The sequence below is a fragment of the Thrips palmi genome, unplaced genomic scaffold (genome assembly GCF_012932325.1).
Source record: "Thrips palmi isolate BJ-2018 unplaced genomic scaffold, TpBJ-2018v1 HiC_scaffold_5, whole genome shotgun sequence".
NCBI lineage: Eukaryota > Metazoa > Arthropoda > Insecta > Thysanoptera > Thripidae > Thrips > Thrips palmi.
Window position 1 is genome coordinate 8,421,499 of NW_023144632.1, and position 16,803 is coordinate 8,438,301.

At 55.6% G+C, this 16,803-nt stretch overlaps 1 protein-coding gene across 1 annotated transcript in view; it reads right to left on the reverse strand.

The window, feature by feature from the left end:
* The window catches only part of LOC117651146 (tyrosine-protein phosphatase Lar), a 94,437-nt gene that overhangs the window by 48,038 nt on the left and 29,596 nt on the right, over positions 1-16,803 (reverse strand). The window contains exon 2 of the mRNA XM_034394948.1: positions 11,148-11,241. Within this exon, the coding sequence (XP_034250839.1) occupies positions 11,148-11,229 (82 nt within the window). The 5' untranslated portion in view covers positions 11,230-11,241. The remainder of the gene's footprint in view (positions 1-11,147; positions 11,242-16,803) is intronic.

Genomic DNA, 16,803 nt, shown 5'->3' on the forward strand with positions numbered 1-16,803 from the left:
TCACAGTGCACCACTGCCCCCACTACCCGCCACCCCGGACGGCCGACACCGTTTTGGAGGCAGGTTGAGCCTGGCATCGGGATTCTAGCGCGTGCATCCCGAGAGGGGGAAGGGGGGGGGGGACAATTTCCGTCCCTTCCAGGCCCCTTTACAGCCGCCTGAAAGGTAGAAAAAGAGTCACACGTTGCCCCTGTACGAAGTCAAAGAGCGTTACTTTCCCCCTTTAAAATCCCATATTTCCCTTTGAAAAAAGTTCTAAATAACTTTCTTCATTTTCCCCTTCCATTTCTATGAACCTGCATTGGTTTTCATTCGCTTCCCGCCAAAGTGCTTTGAAAATCAGCACAATATTATACAACGCAGGGGTTTACTACACAAAAAACTGCTAAGTCAGTTACGATTGGCAGACATACATGGAAAATTAGATGAACCCGCTTGAGGGTGTCGCGGAGAAAGGAAGAGCTGGCGGGGGTGAGGGGAAGTGAGGAGGGGGGACGGGGGGGGGGCGCTGAGGAGAGGGGCAGGTGAGCAGCTTACCTCGGCCACAACCGAGAGCACACTAAAAGTTTACTGCTTCCTCACGTCGCAGGAAACAGAGGAAAGTGAAAATGGGAGAGGGAGAGTGTAAGGGAAGGCACGCGGGAGAGTGAGTGAGTGAGCACGAAGAGAGAGAAAGAGAGAGAGAGAGAGAGAGAGAGAGAGAGAGAGAGAGAGAGAGAGAGAGAGAGAGAGAGAGAGATAGCGAAGAGAGCATGATGCTGGTGAACGAAAAGTGTGACACCGGAGCGGGAAAATATGAAAATGTTTTCGAAGGTGGTCAGTGGAGGGGAAAAGTATCTGAAGGAATGAATATGTCACTGGCGCAGCCCAAGTAGGTCGGCGGAGCGCCTTCCGCTTGTCCCCTCTCACCTCGCCCCTCCACTCGTGAGTGTCACAGTGTCACATACCGCAGCAGCACTGCAATCGAGATTGATGGAGTAATCGATCGCCCGCGTGTTTCTCGAGATAAGCTTTTCGATTCTACTACACACTGCGCGCGCTCACCCCCGAGAGCGGGACACTCCACTTTTTTTCTCCTTTTTTTTCGTCCTCCATTTTTTTTCGAGAGGGGAAGGGTGAGTAGCTTTATTTTTCTTTTTCTGCTCTCACTTTTTGAGATGGAAAGTCTGACAAAAGAGAGAGAGAGAAAGAGCGCGAGTGAGAGGAGGGCGCCACGGAATGCTGGCGAGGCGAGGCCTGCTGTGTTGCCCCGGGTCCCGCCCGGGTCGCAGGCAGAGAGGGCCGGGAGTTGGGGGACGCTACGAGGACACTCATTCACATTCACATCGTGATAGTGAATCACTGGTTCACGCGACTTCTCGCCGAGGCGCTCCCTCTTTTTGCTCGCTCCCCCGCTGTAAGTCTGACGAAACACGGTGCAAGGCACGACGCACTGCTAGTATAATATGCAGCAAAGTTCTCGCAGCGAGGCGCAAAAACAGTGGCGCGGCGGGGGACCCCCGAAAAAGGAGAAAGGTGTTCGTCAGCGCGCATAATAGAAAGACCCGAGAAAAACGGCGTCGTTCTGACTTATCACGACGCGACGGCGAACCGGGCGGCCTGGCTCCGGCCGAAGCGAAAAAGCCAAACAAATATCCCTTTGGCTCACCTGCGGTCCGCGGTCCTCGGGCCTCCATCCTCCGTCCTCCCCGCCACGCGCGTCGCCCGGCCGCCATGGCTCAAATTTAACAGGCAGCGCCCAGCCCCGCCGGGCCGGCAATAAAGCGGGCGAATATTTATACGCTTCGTTAGGCCGTAATGCCCATTCATTTGGCGTCGCATCGGCCGGAGGAGAGACGCGGCCGTGGCGTCGCCGCGCCGAGCCGCCGCGCCTACCCGCCGAGCCTACCGCCGCATTAGTGTCCACATAAATCAAAACTTGGCGCGGCACGGCCAGGGCGGCCAGGGCGGCCAGCCACCCCGATGTACCGCGCACCGCGGCCACCAGGTGCAGTGTATCGACACCCCGATCGGCAGACAGACAGCGGGACGCCCGTCACACTGTCAAACCAAGTGGAGAACACGACTTCCCGGTGCGAGGGAATTTTCCACACTTTGACCGTATCGAGCACAGATCCTTTATCTCTGTGGCATAGTGCTAGCGTGGAGAACTCCACACCTTGAGGGCTGCAGACTGCAAACTCTCTGCACTTCCGAAAGCGGAGACTGCTAAGTTCCACACCTCAGCATTTCAAGTGTGAAGTTCCCTACGCTTGTCACAGCGTGAAGACAGACGGACAGACAAACAGAAAACTCAACAGACAGACAGACAGACAGACAGACAGAAAGACAGGCAGACATACAGAAAGACAGACAGATATACAGAAAGACATACAGAAAGACAGACAGAAAGACATACAGAAAGACAGACAGAAAGACAGACATACAGAGAGAAAGGCAGACAGAAAGACAGACATACAGAGAGACAGACATACAGAGAGTCAAACCGACGACCCGTCACGAGTGGAGACAGACAGACGGACGGACGGACGGACGGACAGACGGACGGACAGACAGACAGACAGGCCCAGGCGACCCGTCACGAGTGGAGAGGGCCCGGCCGCGGGACGCGCGACACACACACGCACTCCACGCGGTGCGCGGCAAGAGCGCCTCTTGAAGCCAACTTTGTGGAGATACCAAAAGGCGAGGCCGTCTCGGCAGCCTGAGAGGGCGTCCCCTCCCCCCTTTTCTCCGTCCCTCACGTTCAGGCAGTGATTAGCGTCTTGTCGCAGGTAATTTTACAACTGTACACACTGCAAAACTTGCGCGCTGCGGCTGGGCGGACTCCCAGACAGTGTGCCGGCTGCGAAATGACTGACTGGTGGGGGAATGCTGTTGTTTTCCTGCAGGTGGGATCAGACCCGGGACGCAGTCCCTGGACTGGCACGCGGAGAGGCTGCGGTTTTCCGCGTTCGGTTGCCGTGGACTGCTGCACTGGGTTGGCTTTGTCGGCTGGCTTGCAGCCAGTCAAGCGCATTGAGAGCGAACCACGCACACGGCTGGCCGTACCAGGAATTCCCAGGCGGCTCCCTGCAAAAAAACGCCTCTTTTTGCAGGACAGGCCTGGGATCTCCAGGTACTGCCTGCGCCGGCCTGTTCCGTGCAAATCAAAACGTACCGGGCCTCGTGTCCGTGGAGCGTGGGCGAGCCTGGAGGCCATCACGTGCGGGTTATAATCAAGTGAGGCCAAACGAAGACGTTCCGGGCCCCGGAGGCCAGCCTCGCTGCCGCTGCGCCTACACTACCAACGGCACTGTCTGACACACTACAAATGCATAGTTCCAGGTACGCTGCAACTTCAACTACAGGCTTGGTCCCGTGACTCCATGCTAGTAGGCATATGCACTTGTAAGGACTTACGCAGGTTGGCATTTGCAAGTGTGTAGAAACTTCGGTTTGTGGTGTACCAAGCCCGGAGGCTGGAGGTCTGGGGGGCAGCCATGGTCTGCGCGAGCTCCGCTCATGTTGATTCGAAAAGTTGGCAAAGCACCACAGGCTGACGCGGCGAACGGGCCTTACCGCCAACAGGCACGGTCCGGGCACGGCCCGCCCCGGACAGCCTTGCGAGGAGTCACGTTCATTCATGAAGTTGATGCTGTCCAGCCGGGCCGGTCCGGGCCGGGCACCCCAAGGCAGCCCGGGCTGGAGCGAGCTCTCAGGCCTTGACACCCGCTCTGTGCACTCCAAACCCATTACGAACAGCACGCATCCGTAACACAGACAGTTTTGTGCAAACACAATCACAGATGGATTGAGTAGTGACGATTTTACCCGTAATACAAAGGTTTTCGTGTCCCTCACGCTTAAAAAACCTTACGAAGTATTTTTTGAGTAAGCTTATGTACGCTCAAAATAATTTGTTATAGCAAGCCGCTTTTCTTTGTAAGGCCTAAAATAGTTCGTAAGGTTTTCGAGTGCTAACAGACAAGCCAAACATCCGTGAGATAGTACGGACGAAGAAATCTTTGAATTCGGAGTGAAAGAACCCTCATTACAGGCCTCAAAATATGCATCGTGTTTGAAGAAAATGTCTGTGTTATGGAAACGTGGTATCCGTAAGAATACGTTTACAGTGTGCCCCCGTTGCCGCGTCATTGATTTGACTCACAACGCCCCGCCGTGCTGCACAGGTGAGATTGGATAAGTTGGACAGGAGGTGTGCGGCTGTCGTCTTCCCGACATACGTTTCGGTTTGTAAAAAGGCCGGGGTGCGGTCGAAGGGGAAAAGTTGGCAACCGTTTCGAGACGCTGCTGTATACCTGCTCCTGGGAATGTACTGCACTTGCAGCCTGCTGGTGAGAAGGCCGGCGAGACCAGAAGCAAAGCTCGGATTTCAATGCGGCCCGTGACCCGGAAAACGTACTGCGCGCTGCTCCAAACGGCTATCAAGCGAAATTCAAACCTTGTTGCAAACAAGTTGGGGACTGGTTAGAAAAATTTGACGAGACGTGAGTTCGGCGCGCCGAGCAACTGGCAACGCAAAGCAGGTTCCAGTCCAAAAACGAGGCCGCCCCGGCGGACCATCCCGCCGGCAGGACTCCAGTTAGTTGATGTTTCAGGGCGCTATGTCAGCGGGCTGGTTTACAGGCGGCGGCCGAATGGCGCTTCGTCGCTCTGTCTCTCTCGCACTCGCGGGGCAGCCTGCAGGGGTGCGAGGGAGACAGGGAGGGCGCGACTTCCGGAAGCGCTCCGCAGTGCGTGCGCGGCGGAAACCCCTTCATAATTATTCATAGCGACTTGCGTCCAAAGGGAAGGCGCTCCGAGTCGCCCCCATTAGGCCAGCGGGGCAGCGGGGCAGCGGGGTGATCGCCAACCCCATCGGACGGATTACCCCGCCGCGATGGAGTGGGGGAGTGGGGACTCACGCGTGGGAGGGGAAGGCACACACACAATGCTCTGATCGACGGAAACAACTTGCGGAAACGCACATGATGATGATTGAGTGTGCTTCCATTGTGGGGCCATGAATATTCGACCTGCTCGCGACGGTGCTCGCTTACCTTCGCCTTCGCCCCCCCCCCCCTTCTCGCCCCTTTCGGTGAGTCGCGGAGCGGCACTGCAACGCCCGCCCCAACATTGCCCTGTCTCTTTCTTTCTCCTTTCTCCCTGCCGGCCATATGCGATGTTTATTCATGGGGACGTCGTCGCTAATAAATATATATTACGCCACAAATCCAATTTCAACTTTCACTCTGGCGGTAAAACCTGTATAAAACATGAGGGGATGGCGCGCCGAGGCCGCAGTCTTATTGTGGCCCAAACGCCACGGCGGCGCCGTGACTGGTGCCTTTTAATTCGTGGCCGTCGCGTCGTCGCGCACTCTTCCCTAGAGTCGTTCGCTCTCTGTCGCTCTCTGTCGCTCTTATAGGCGTCCACTATGAGTGCGAGAGGGACAGAGCGACGGAAACGACTCTCAGTCTGCTGGCGTGCCGCCGCGCGGGGCGCAGATGGCGCCGCGCTGTTAGCAGCCATGACGGTGTCCAGGACGAGGACCTACAGTGGTGCGCGTGACGGGGCCGCTGTTCGGCTCAACGCGTCTCGCAGCCAAAACTAATAAAGCCCCGTTTGCCGCCAGGACGGCCCCGAACACGGAACCCCTGCCCACTCTGCCCACGAAAGGTTTTTGTTCGTTTTTGTTGGTCCACACCAAAACGGTTCAAGCACACACCACGTCAACCCACGCCATACTCCATGCACGCCCTAGTTTCACATTGTTTCAATTACTGATAGCTTTACCAAGTTTGCGACGTCCGTGAGTCGTGCGCGCAATCGCGATATGGACTTTCCCCAACTTTGAAACACTCACTCCCCCTCAACTCTTATTTTCTCCCGGCCTTGGAAGCAATCTCATAAAGAGCCTCTTTTTCCGGCCCTCTCACCTGATGACACAAGGGTCAGGCCTGCGCGCCGGCGAGCAGCCTTCCTGCCCTGATCAATGGCCAAACTCCGGAACAACACAAGTTAGCCAAGTTGACTAATCTGGGCCAAGCTGCCTGCAGCCCTTGGCGATAATTCCAGTGGAAACACAATCACACACAGCGGTCTTCTTTCGTGTTAACTTGTTTCCCGTTTCCGGCGGGTGCGTTTGAAAAGAATCGGGACCTACCAGCCTGGCGATTTTAGTTTTGTGAAGTTGATGGTCTGGCTCCAGTATTCGGTCCACTGTACACGGTAATTCACAAAGGTACCTCAGAGGAAATTGTTGCCGACAAAACGAAGTTCTTGAACCTTCACTGCAAAATCCACTGTGCGCTTGCATCGGCTTGCAAGCATGCCCCAGGTTGGAGCGTCCTTGGAAGCACTCTCCAGGACGAAACGTGCTTTGTGGTGTCCCAACGTGGAGCATGCCGTGTGCACTCTCGACTTTCGTGAGTACTCAGGGAGTTCCTTCGGCGAGCACTCGCTCACTCTGCCCGCATGCGGCCAATTTCACGCAAGTCGTGCCGTAATTGGGCCATTTTTATTCCTGCAGGCCTTCGACAAGGCGGGCGGGCCAGGCGGGCCGGGCGGCAGGGCGCGCAGGCCGCGCAACTGTAAATGGCGGCCATTACAAGTCGGAACGAGGCTTTGCGCGTCCTGGAAAGGCTGGAGTGCGTGGAGGCTGGGACGACTAAATGAAGCGGCAGTGGAGGCGGCAAGCAAATACTTCGCCGCGCACCGTCAAGCCAAATGTGGAAAACTAGAACTCCACGCTTCCTGGTGTGGGGAACCTCACGGGGCCCTCATCTCCCCGCATGGTGCAAACGTGGACAACTCCACATTTCAAGTGTGTGGGCTGCAAACTCCGCACTTTCAAGTTGCTTTCACACACACGCACACACACACACTCACACACACACTCTCTCTCACACACACACACACACCATCACAGCCAATTTATCTATTTCATTTCGTAGCAGACTTCATCCCTCGGCCGGTTGGTTCCAGCACGTGCCACCAAGTTGGTGCGACACGAGGAGGGAGCGCTCTCTCGCGAGAAGAGAGACAGACAGTCAGAGACAGGCTGAACAGTCATGAGGAGGTTGGAATGGAAGGTTAGGAGTAGTGCTAGGCTTCTTGCGTCGTCAGCCCGTGCACTGGATGCCTGCGGGTCAGGCATAAAATTCCGCTTCAAGACGTGGTCGCTTTGAAAGGAAGGATAGACTACCAATGCCCGCACCGGCATGATAGTGGGAATCTGGATGTAACTTAAGTACAAAAGGTGCGTAAAGATTTGGCGAGTTGTAATTTGACCTCCCTTTTCTAACGCTACAGTAGACTCGGGAAGGCCCTGAATTGACCTGAGGTTTTGAGTGAGTCCCCCACCCAACCTCAGATGAAAAACCTTTCAAAAATCTGAACCTGAAATGGGTGGCGGTTCACCTCGGCGCTGGCGACCACGGCCGAGGGGGTAACCACTCGCGTAATACCCTGTACACAAAAACCGTGTATTACGCGTAATACACGTGATCGTAATACCATTTTTGGGTCAAATGTGCCAAATTTGGGCATTTTAGGGCCGTAATACACGTGTAATACACCCGTAATACAGCGTAATACCGAGTAGTCTGTACACGATTTCTTGAAGTGTTTACCCCCTCGACCACGGCAGCCTCCAGGGCAGGCTGCTTTCAGCAAAGCAGCCAGCCGGTCCCATACCAGGAAGCCCACGACGATTACGTCCCAAGTTTCTGACCAGAGCGGCGAGGCCACCGCCGCAGCTCGCAGAGTTTTTCAAAGGAGAGGTCAAACTGGTTAGGGCGTTTTTGTATAACCGTGCCGGCTCGGCCTCGCCGCCCCAAGACGGCCTCACCCAGGGCCTCACCCAGGGCCAAGCCCACGACCCTGCGCCTGACAGTTGAGATCCAAAGGCCGCGGCAGGCGTTGTTACTTGATTACAAAGACTTCAAAGATGTCTTCGTTTTCTTTCTGATCGCGAAAAAGAAAATACAAGGTAAATCACGCTCTCCACTTTTAGCGGCGCCCTCACTCTAAAAAAAATTGTGGTAGAAATCCTATAAAAGTATCGGACGCATTTAACCTATTCGGTATAGGAATTTTCCCACATAGGACATGGTAATTTTACCATCTGCCGATATGGCAAAAATCCTATACGTGTTGTTCGGTTTCTACTGTATTAGGTGTGGGAAAACTACTATACCGTGTATGGTAAAAGTCCCATACGAGTTGTGGGATATTTTCGTTACGTGATGTGGTGATAATCCTATACCCTCATAGGAAGGCTTACTTTGAGCGGGACGCCCGGGACGGAACCGCGGACGCAAAAGTTTCACTGGGGGATGATCGGTCTCCTCCATTCACACCTCAGAAATTAGATTGGTCGAGCGCAAAAATTGGAAGTGTATAAACTTAACAAGTATGAATTTTCAAATGCACAGCTTTGAACGGAATGCGGCCTGCGTGTAAAATGGACAAATTCGTGCGCCACCAAATGTGCGTAGGCGCGCGCGCACGCACACACACACACACACGCGCGCGCGCGCCACACACACACACACACACACAAGGTGGCTTCTAGTAGCTCCGCACTCCGCAGCCTCGGCTAGGAATCCTGCGAGCGCATTCCTGGGAGCGCAACAGGCGAGGCACGCCGCCGCCAGCCGTCGGGTCCCTGCCGAGCGGTCCCGCACATCACTTGTGTCGCTCTGGCCCTCTCGCACGCACGGGGTGCTCCGAAGACGTGAGAGAGAGAGAGAGAGAGAGAGAGAGAGAGAGAGAGAGAGAGAGAGAGAGAGAGAGAGAGAGAGAGAGAGAGAGAGAGAGAGAGAGAGAGAGAGAGAGAGAGAGAGAGAGAGAGACGAATCAGTGTGCTGCCCGTCGGTGGGGTCGGTCCAGTCGGGCGGGCGGACGCCGCTAATGGGGCCTCCTCGCAACATGCCAACTCAACAACAGTGGCGCGACGAATATAGAACAGCGTCGTCGGGAAATTATCGGAAAAGCGATAGTAACTCCCAATCAGTCTTTCCGGGAAATCAGGGGAAATCAAAGAAGCGGTCCCGAATAAAATTGGCGATCTGACGCCACTCGCGCCGACGGCTTGGCTCGGGACGGCTCGGCTCGGCTCGGGTCGGCTCGGCTCGGCTCGGCTCGTGCATATTCCACCGTCGCAAAAAGGAGATGAGCTTCGTTTCGTTTCATCGCAGACGCCGCCGGAACGAGGTCGCCCGTTAATTTATGGCTAGCGTGGCGCAAACAATTCAAGTGCGAAAACCAACTTTCGAAATTATTAGCGACCGTTTCAGAGATTATTCGCGGGGGCGGTGGAGAGGCGGAGCGAAATTCAAATCCCGGGAGCGGGGGGGAGGGGGGGGCAAGGTGAAGCGATACTGGCGCCGCGCCGAGCCGCGACGCCTGGCAGGTAGGTCAGGTTTCACTTAGCGACAATCGCCTTCGGGATTAACTTTACTGGACGGCGGGAATTGCTGATGAAGCTCGTGACGTCATCGCATGTCTCTCGCCAGGAGTGTCGGGCAGTGGCGGATCCAGGGCCAGCCTTTGCGGGGGGCAAAGCGCCACTTTGCCTGCACTGTGAAACTGAAGTGTGCAGAACTCCACACTTGACTTGACATGCGGAGGTGTAGAATTTGCAGTCTCCGCACTTGGACGTTCAGAGCTCGCAGTACTTTCTAAGTGTGGAGTTCTCTAACACTTGCACCCCGCCAGACGAGTGGGCTCCTCCGCACTTGAAGTTTTAAGACTGCAAACTCCACACGCGGAGAACTACCCCACACCAGAAAGCGTGGAGTTCTCTACACTTTGACCAGTGCGCTAACATGATCAAGGCACGTCTCTTTGCCTACCATTCTGGCGGCTGTCTAGCCCCCACCAAACCGCGCCGGTGTCGCGGCGAGGGTCATGCAAATTGCTGGGGGACGGCACGACGGACGGTAGGGTAATTCTTTCCCAAGTCACCCGAGGTCCCGAAATCGATGTCTCCGATTTCGACGAAACTTTGTGGGTGTGTTCCCTATGTAGCAAAGAGCTCCAGAAAAAATTTTCAACTTTTTTGGTCGGCCCAAAAAATTTTAATCACGTATTTTGTAAAAAACACTGAAACCTGCACTAAAAATTTGTTTGTTGCCTGAGGGCGACCTGCCCGGTGGATTTTTCTTCTTTTCATGGTACTGAAAAAAAAAGTTTCCGAGAGCCACTTTAAAAGTCACTTGTTCCAGGAGATATGGACCAAAAAATTCGTTTTTCGCGAATACCCAAAAAATGCATCCGAATTTTTTGATGATAATTTTTTTTTAGGAAGGTCCTGTGGTGGTCTATCACCCTTATTGGTTTTTGGGTTTGGCCAATGGAAAACCGAATAAAAATCGCGTTTTTTCCGTTTTTTTCGCAGTTTTTGGCCCATAGTATCGCCATTTTAAGTCTGACTTAATGAGCGCCATTAGACTTTTTTTTCGCCTTTTCAAGACGAATCGATTGATATAAGTTGAAGTCAAATCGGAGTATTTTGAAAAATCGCCCTTTTTACGATCGGGATCCAACTAATCTGGATGCGTAAAAAATGCGATTTTTCAAAATACTCCGATTTGACTTCAACTTATATCAATCGATTCGTCTTGAAAAGGCGAAAAAAAAGTCTAATGGCGCTCATTAAGTCAGACTTAAAATGGCGATACTATGGGCCAAAAACTGCGAAAAAAACGGAAAAAACGCGATTTTTATTCGGTTTTCCATGGGCCAAACCCAAAACCAATAAGGGTGATAGACCACCACAGGACCTTCCTAAAACAAAATTATCATCAAAAAATTCGGATGCATTTTTTGGGTATTCGCGAAAAACGAATTTTTTTGGTCCATATCTCCTGGAACAAGTGACTTTTAAAGTGGCTCTCGGGGACTTTTTTTTTCAGTACCATGAAAAGAAGAAAAATCCACCGGGCAGGTCGCCCTCAGGCAACAAACAAATTTTTAGTGCAGGTTTCAGTGTTTTTTACAAAATACGTGATTAAAATTTTTTGGGCCGACCAAAAAAGTTGAAATTTTTTTCTGGAGCTCTTTGCTACATAGGGAACACACCCACAAAGTTTCGTCGAAATCGGAGACATCGATTTCGGGACCTCGGGTGACTTGGGAAAGAATTACCCGGTACTCACCTGAACCCGAGTTGAGGTTGGCATGGCAGCAGGACAGCAGCAGCAGCAGCGACAGCGCCTGCAGCAGCCGCCTCATCTTCATTTGGCCGGCATCCTGCGGACAGGGGGAGACTTGGTTGCAAAGAATGCAGAGGAATGGGCGACGAAGGGCGGAGCGCCGAGCGGAGGGGTCGCCTCGCTCGAAGGAAACGCGAGCTGTTGGTGGACTCTAAAATGGCTGATTTTTTAACATACCATTGGGAATTGACCCTACCTTATAGATATTTTGACGAATTTCGTTAGTATTATGGAGAAAATCTTCACCATTATATGGCGGTGCAGCCTTTCACCGCAAGACATTTACAGTTTGTAAACTGCAGAGCCGGTGGCTAGTTTGCTTGAGGCAAGGCGGATTGGATGCCAAAAGTGGGCAAGCCTGGTCACAAAATACTCCCCAAGTTGTCGAAATTTAGCACCTTGCAGGCGACCGAAGCGCAAAAGATTCGCCTTCCAATGAGTCAAGGCTTGCGTTCTTGCGGATTTCGTGTCCAGAAAACTTGGCATGCACCGATCTGCAGTGTTTTCATTTTGCAATCAAAGCAAGGAAAACATTCGCATTGCGAAGAAAGAATGCTTCGTGTTTGCAGCCGATGAATAACATAGTTTGTGACAGCAAGAGGAAATCCTGCGCAGTGTGCAGAAATTTTTTTTGTGGGCTGTTGGATTTTTCATGTGAATTACTTCTCGGACTCGAACCGAACGTGTGACGCCGCCGCTGGATTGCTCTGCAAACGAGGAATCCATTGGTGGGGTCGGTTCGAGTCCTGTTTCGTGACTCTGGAACGCGTCTAGACTTTTGCCCACCTCCGCCGGTCTTCGGGCCCACTGTGGTGCGGCAGCGAGTGGCAGTCGGTCCCCGGTCGGTCCCCGCAGCGCCGAGGCAGCCCCTCACATTAAAGCTCCCGGCGGACCGCAACTTGGCCGCCCATAATAAGGTGGCACGCTTCAAAGCGGCACGCCGGCACGCCCAGGCGGTCGGTCGGGGCAACTCGAAAGACTCTTCAACTTGGAAGCGCGCGGTGGCCGGCCGGCGACTCGCCCACGCCCCGCTGCCAGACTTGCCAGATAAACAGCCGCGCACCGCAGGAACGCCTCATGAGGGCAACAGAGAAAGAGCACGGGAACGGCTCTTCGGCATATCGCCCGGCAGTCGTTCCTTCGGCCCGCGGCCCGGCACTCATCAACACGAAGGGATGCTTTTAGCGGAACGCCGAGGCCGAGCGGGGAGGCTGCGGGGAGGGTGCGGGGGAGGGGAAAGGCTGGCAGGGGGAAAACCGGCGAGATCGGCAGGTGGATCCGTACATATTTAATCTTGACAGCCGGGTCGGCCCAAAACACCCCCTCCCCTTTCAGAGATGACGGCCGTTGTTCTTCTGCCTGGAAGGCGGGCGGGGAGCCGAGCCCGGCCGAGCCTAGCCCCGCCAGCCGGTCGAGGACGCCCCCGAAGGGTCGTTGTTGCCGATATTGCCGCCAGCTGTGCGCCGCGCGACATTTCGGGACAAGCCTCCGAAGATGACACCGACACCGAGGAAAGGCGGGCGGGCAGTTAGAAATTGTTTCTGGTGGGGCGGGTGAGGATCACCAGGCCCCGGCCAGGCCCTGAAGAAAGATAGCTCAGAAAGAGGCACATCGAACGCCACGAAACCACGCTCGCCAAAGGCAGTACCTAGGGCACATTTTCCGGGAGGGGGGGGGCAAAGCTGGGGCGAACAAGAAAGGACCGATGGACGAGTTGGCCGTCCTCGGGGACGCGAGCCCACAGTTCCCTTTCACTCCTCCCCCCTCTCTCTCTCTCTCTCTCTCTCGCTCCCCCCCCCTCTCTCTCACACGCATACACGTGCGGACAACCTTCAGTCGCCATACGCAAACACAAGAGGGACCCGAACCATCTTGCCTTCGCTAATGCAACGAGGAAGAGTGGCCCTCTTACACTTTTCCAAGAAAAAAGGAGCACCCGCTGAGACGAAAAAAGAGAGGAAAGAAGAAGGGATCAATGAGATCAGGTACAATCTTTCGGATACGAGGCCACATTTCGTAGGTACGTGGCACTGCCGTTTCGTTACGTCTGAAAGTCGATCAACATTCGCACGGTTGTGACATCAGTGACATCGTCATCGTTTTCAAACGAACGCACGATAAAATTCAGAAACTAGAGATTTGAGGTCACCGTCGAACAGCATTGTGGTGGGACGCAGAGTACGGGCGGTGCACTCTAAATGTCTCACGGCGAAAGGCCGAAACTGAAGATTTTCTCAATAACACAAACAAAATTCGACAAATTATCTACACAGTACAGTGAGTTCTCAATGGGATGTTATAAAGAAAGTCAGCTGCACCACCATAAAAAAGAGAACTTTCATCATAACATTGAGAATCTTCACTTACAGATTTGAGAGTGTCGCGGTGGAGGCCATGTAAGGCCAAATCTTCTTAAGGCCCAACCGCGCCGCCCCGGTGTTGGAGGTGGAGATCAAAACCAAAGCGTGGATCAGAGGGGAGGACACCCCCCTCCTGACCCCTTGACACCGGAAAGGTAGAGGGAAAGGTGCTGCTTTGTACCCCCCTTCACCAATTCGGCTAGCTCCGCCAAGGCCCGAACCTGGGTCGCTACTCGGCGCCGCGATGTCAGCATTCGCGACACACAGCGAACCGTCTGAAGCATCTGGTGTCACACTGCCCCCCCCCCCCCCCCCCCCCCGCACGGAAAACAGTTGGCAAGCGAGGCGGGCTACATATTTCATGCGTGCCGCGCCGCCACCCCCATCCCTCCCCGACTCTGACTCACAGGGCAAAGGCCCCCGAAGCCCGCACAGCGCGGCACACACAGCCTCCACGTGGACAGGGCCGGCAATATCGGCTGTTTGCGAAGAATACGCAGTGCACTGCTCGGCCTCTTTTTCGTTGCAGTCCGGCGCTAGCAGCGTTGTTTGGCCAGCACTGTCGCACAGTGGGCCAGAAGACCAGCGCCGGCGGCCAAAACTGTAGACGCGTTTTGAGCTCCACAGTCGCTTACCAGGACTTGAACCGAACGTGTCACCCCACCAATGGATTGCTCTCCGAACGGAAAATCTATTGGTGGGATCACACGCTCCGTTCCAGTCGTCCCATCCAGCGACTCTGGAGCTCAAAACGCATCTACTGCGCCGGTCTTCTGGCTCACTGTGCAGCCTGTTTGGCCGGCACTGTTGGCCCTTCGTGTGTGATGATGCACTGTATGCTCCGGGCAGCTCCGCTCATCCCTTTGGGTTGCTAGACCCTGCTAGTCCCTGCTGGTCCTGCTAGCCCCTCCCCCACATCCCCGGCCCGGCCTCGACCACCGCGGCCCCCGCCGCCCCCGCCGCCGCACACGTAGCACGGCCAGCGGGGCTTTTCGTCCCCGGCCGTCCCTTGTGAATGGCACTGCTTGCGATGCCCGGATCCTCGTTTAATGACCACTGCCTTCCAATCCGCAGGGATTGGGTGGCAAAGCTTTCCTCCCCTTTCCCCGACCGCGGCGGGGTGGGGGCGCCCTGGGAGCCACCCGAGAGCAAGCTCGCGGTCGGCCGAGCCCCGGCCGGGTGGCCGCCGTGCCGCCGCCGTCCCGCGCCGACAATGGCACGACCGCTGGGACGCGCGGGGCAGCCCCAGGCCCAGGCAGCCCCGGGCAGCCTCCAGTGCAGGGCTAATGCTCGAAGCCAAGGGCGCCAAGGGCCGAACAACCACCGTCCGAGTTTTCGGCGCGGTCGCTGCGAGTCTAAAAGGATCCAAGGGTACACACTACACTCTAAATGTTGTACAGTGAAGATTCTCCATATTTTGGTGAAAATGTTCCATATCATGGTGGTGCAGCTGACTTCGTAACATACCATTGAGAATTCACTGTACCTTATAGATATTTTGACGAATTTCTTTGGTACCTACGCCACTTGCTGAAATAAAACTTTTAATTGGCACTGCCGGGCGTCGTTGGTGCCACCTGCACCTGCACCGCCTGGCCCCGCCCCACCCCGTCCCGCCCCGCCCTGGCCACAGCGACCGGGCAGGACTGCGTCTGGTTCGCGAGCTCCAAGCTCCTCCGACACAGCTAACCGAGTATTCCCCAACACGTCTTGCCCCTTCCCACTCTCCAGGCAGCCCCACCACTGTAGTCCCAGTCCCTGGTCGTCCATGTCCGTGGCGTCCCTGGGGATCAGCCAACAGGGACACCTCAGTGCCGTGGTAATATCCCTGAATCTGCACGGACCTGCGCGGTCGCCGGCAAGGTTCCCGGGTTCTAATCTCAGCGGCGGGCTGCTTCAAAAGGAGTACAAAGACGCGTCTTTCCGGCGAGGTGGGGCGGCGCGGCGCGGGGCGGGCCAGCCTGGCCGCATGCCGTCCTCTATGAAGCCGCGTGCCGCGGCCGCTGGACCTTGCCAGGGCGGGCATGGCTGTGTGGAGCCATTGTTGATCCTCTGCCAGGCCCTCCTTTGACGTCCGCTCCGCGCAGTCCACGCCTACGCCCTGTGTGCCTGGCCTGGCTGGACCGGCTGGCCCGGCTGGCCCGGCTGAGCCACTGTCGGGGACACCGAGGGACACTGTCCGACGACATGCGTCGTTTCTGTACCCACAAGAACCAATCTTGGTCGAGGCCTGGTTGGTCCACCTCGAAGACGTTAACTCGTTCAGGGCGGGTTGACTTCGGGATCGTAAGCATAGTGACACGCGGGTTTGATATCACATCGAGCTAAGGTCAGGTTCCCGGTCCACAAGTCTGACCCATCGAGCAAGATAGTGAAATGGGAGACAACAAACCGATTCAGTGCCCTGACGCCGGGCGCCTGCTGACGACAGGATAGGCAGGCCCGCCATGCTGGCACGCATCGGACGGCTGCGATTGCCTACCTGCCAGGCGCTTTCGTCTTCAGGGGCAACTTTCGGACACCAGGAACTGTCTCGGATTGATCGCAAAAGGGACACTGACAATAGAAAGGTAGGACCTTTGACCCTTAAAAGGGTGATTCTGACATGTGTGACCAAAAAAGGATCATACTGAAATGTAAGACAGGAAGACGGTCATACTTCGATGTATGATCGAAAAACGTTTTTGTATCACAGGTAAAGGTTGATATCTCCTCTAGCTAACCGAGGGCCAGTTTTGCTGATGTCTTATCTTTTTCCGGTCAAACATTTAAGTACGACCCTTTTTCGTCTGTATGGCCTCTTTTCGGTCTTCGTATCGCCGAAAATTGGTCACATGTCTCACCTTTTGAATTTCAGTGGAGCCCCGCAGAGAATTGAAGAAGTCCCACAGGAAACTCCACACCTCCGCATTTTGAGTGTCGAGTTCTCCGCAATGGCATTCACAGTGGTCTCCCAGGCTGGCTCTCGCGGCGCAGCGGCTACGCCCCCCGCGCAGCCGTGCTCGTTGAAGCGCACGCTAGCCTGCCGGCCGCGGGGCGTCGGGGGGCGTTGCGGGGCGTCGCGGGGCGTCGGGGGGCGTCGGGGGGCGTCGGGGGGCGTCGCGGGGCGTCGGGGGCGTCGGGGGCGTCGCGGGGCGTCGGGGGCGTCGCGGGGCGTCGGGGGGCGTCGCGGGGCGTCGGGCGTCGCGGGGCGTCTCGGGGCGTCTCGGGGCGTCGCGGGGCGCCCCCACAGACCGAAG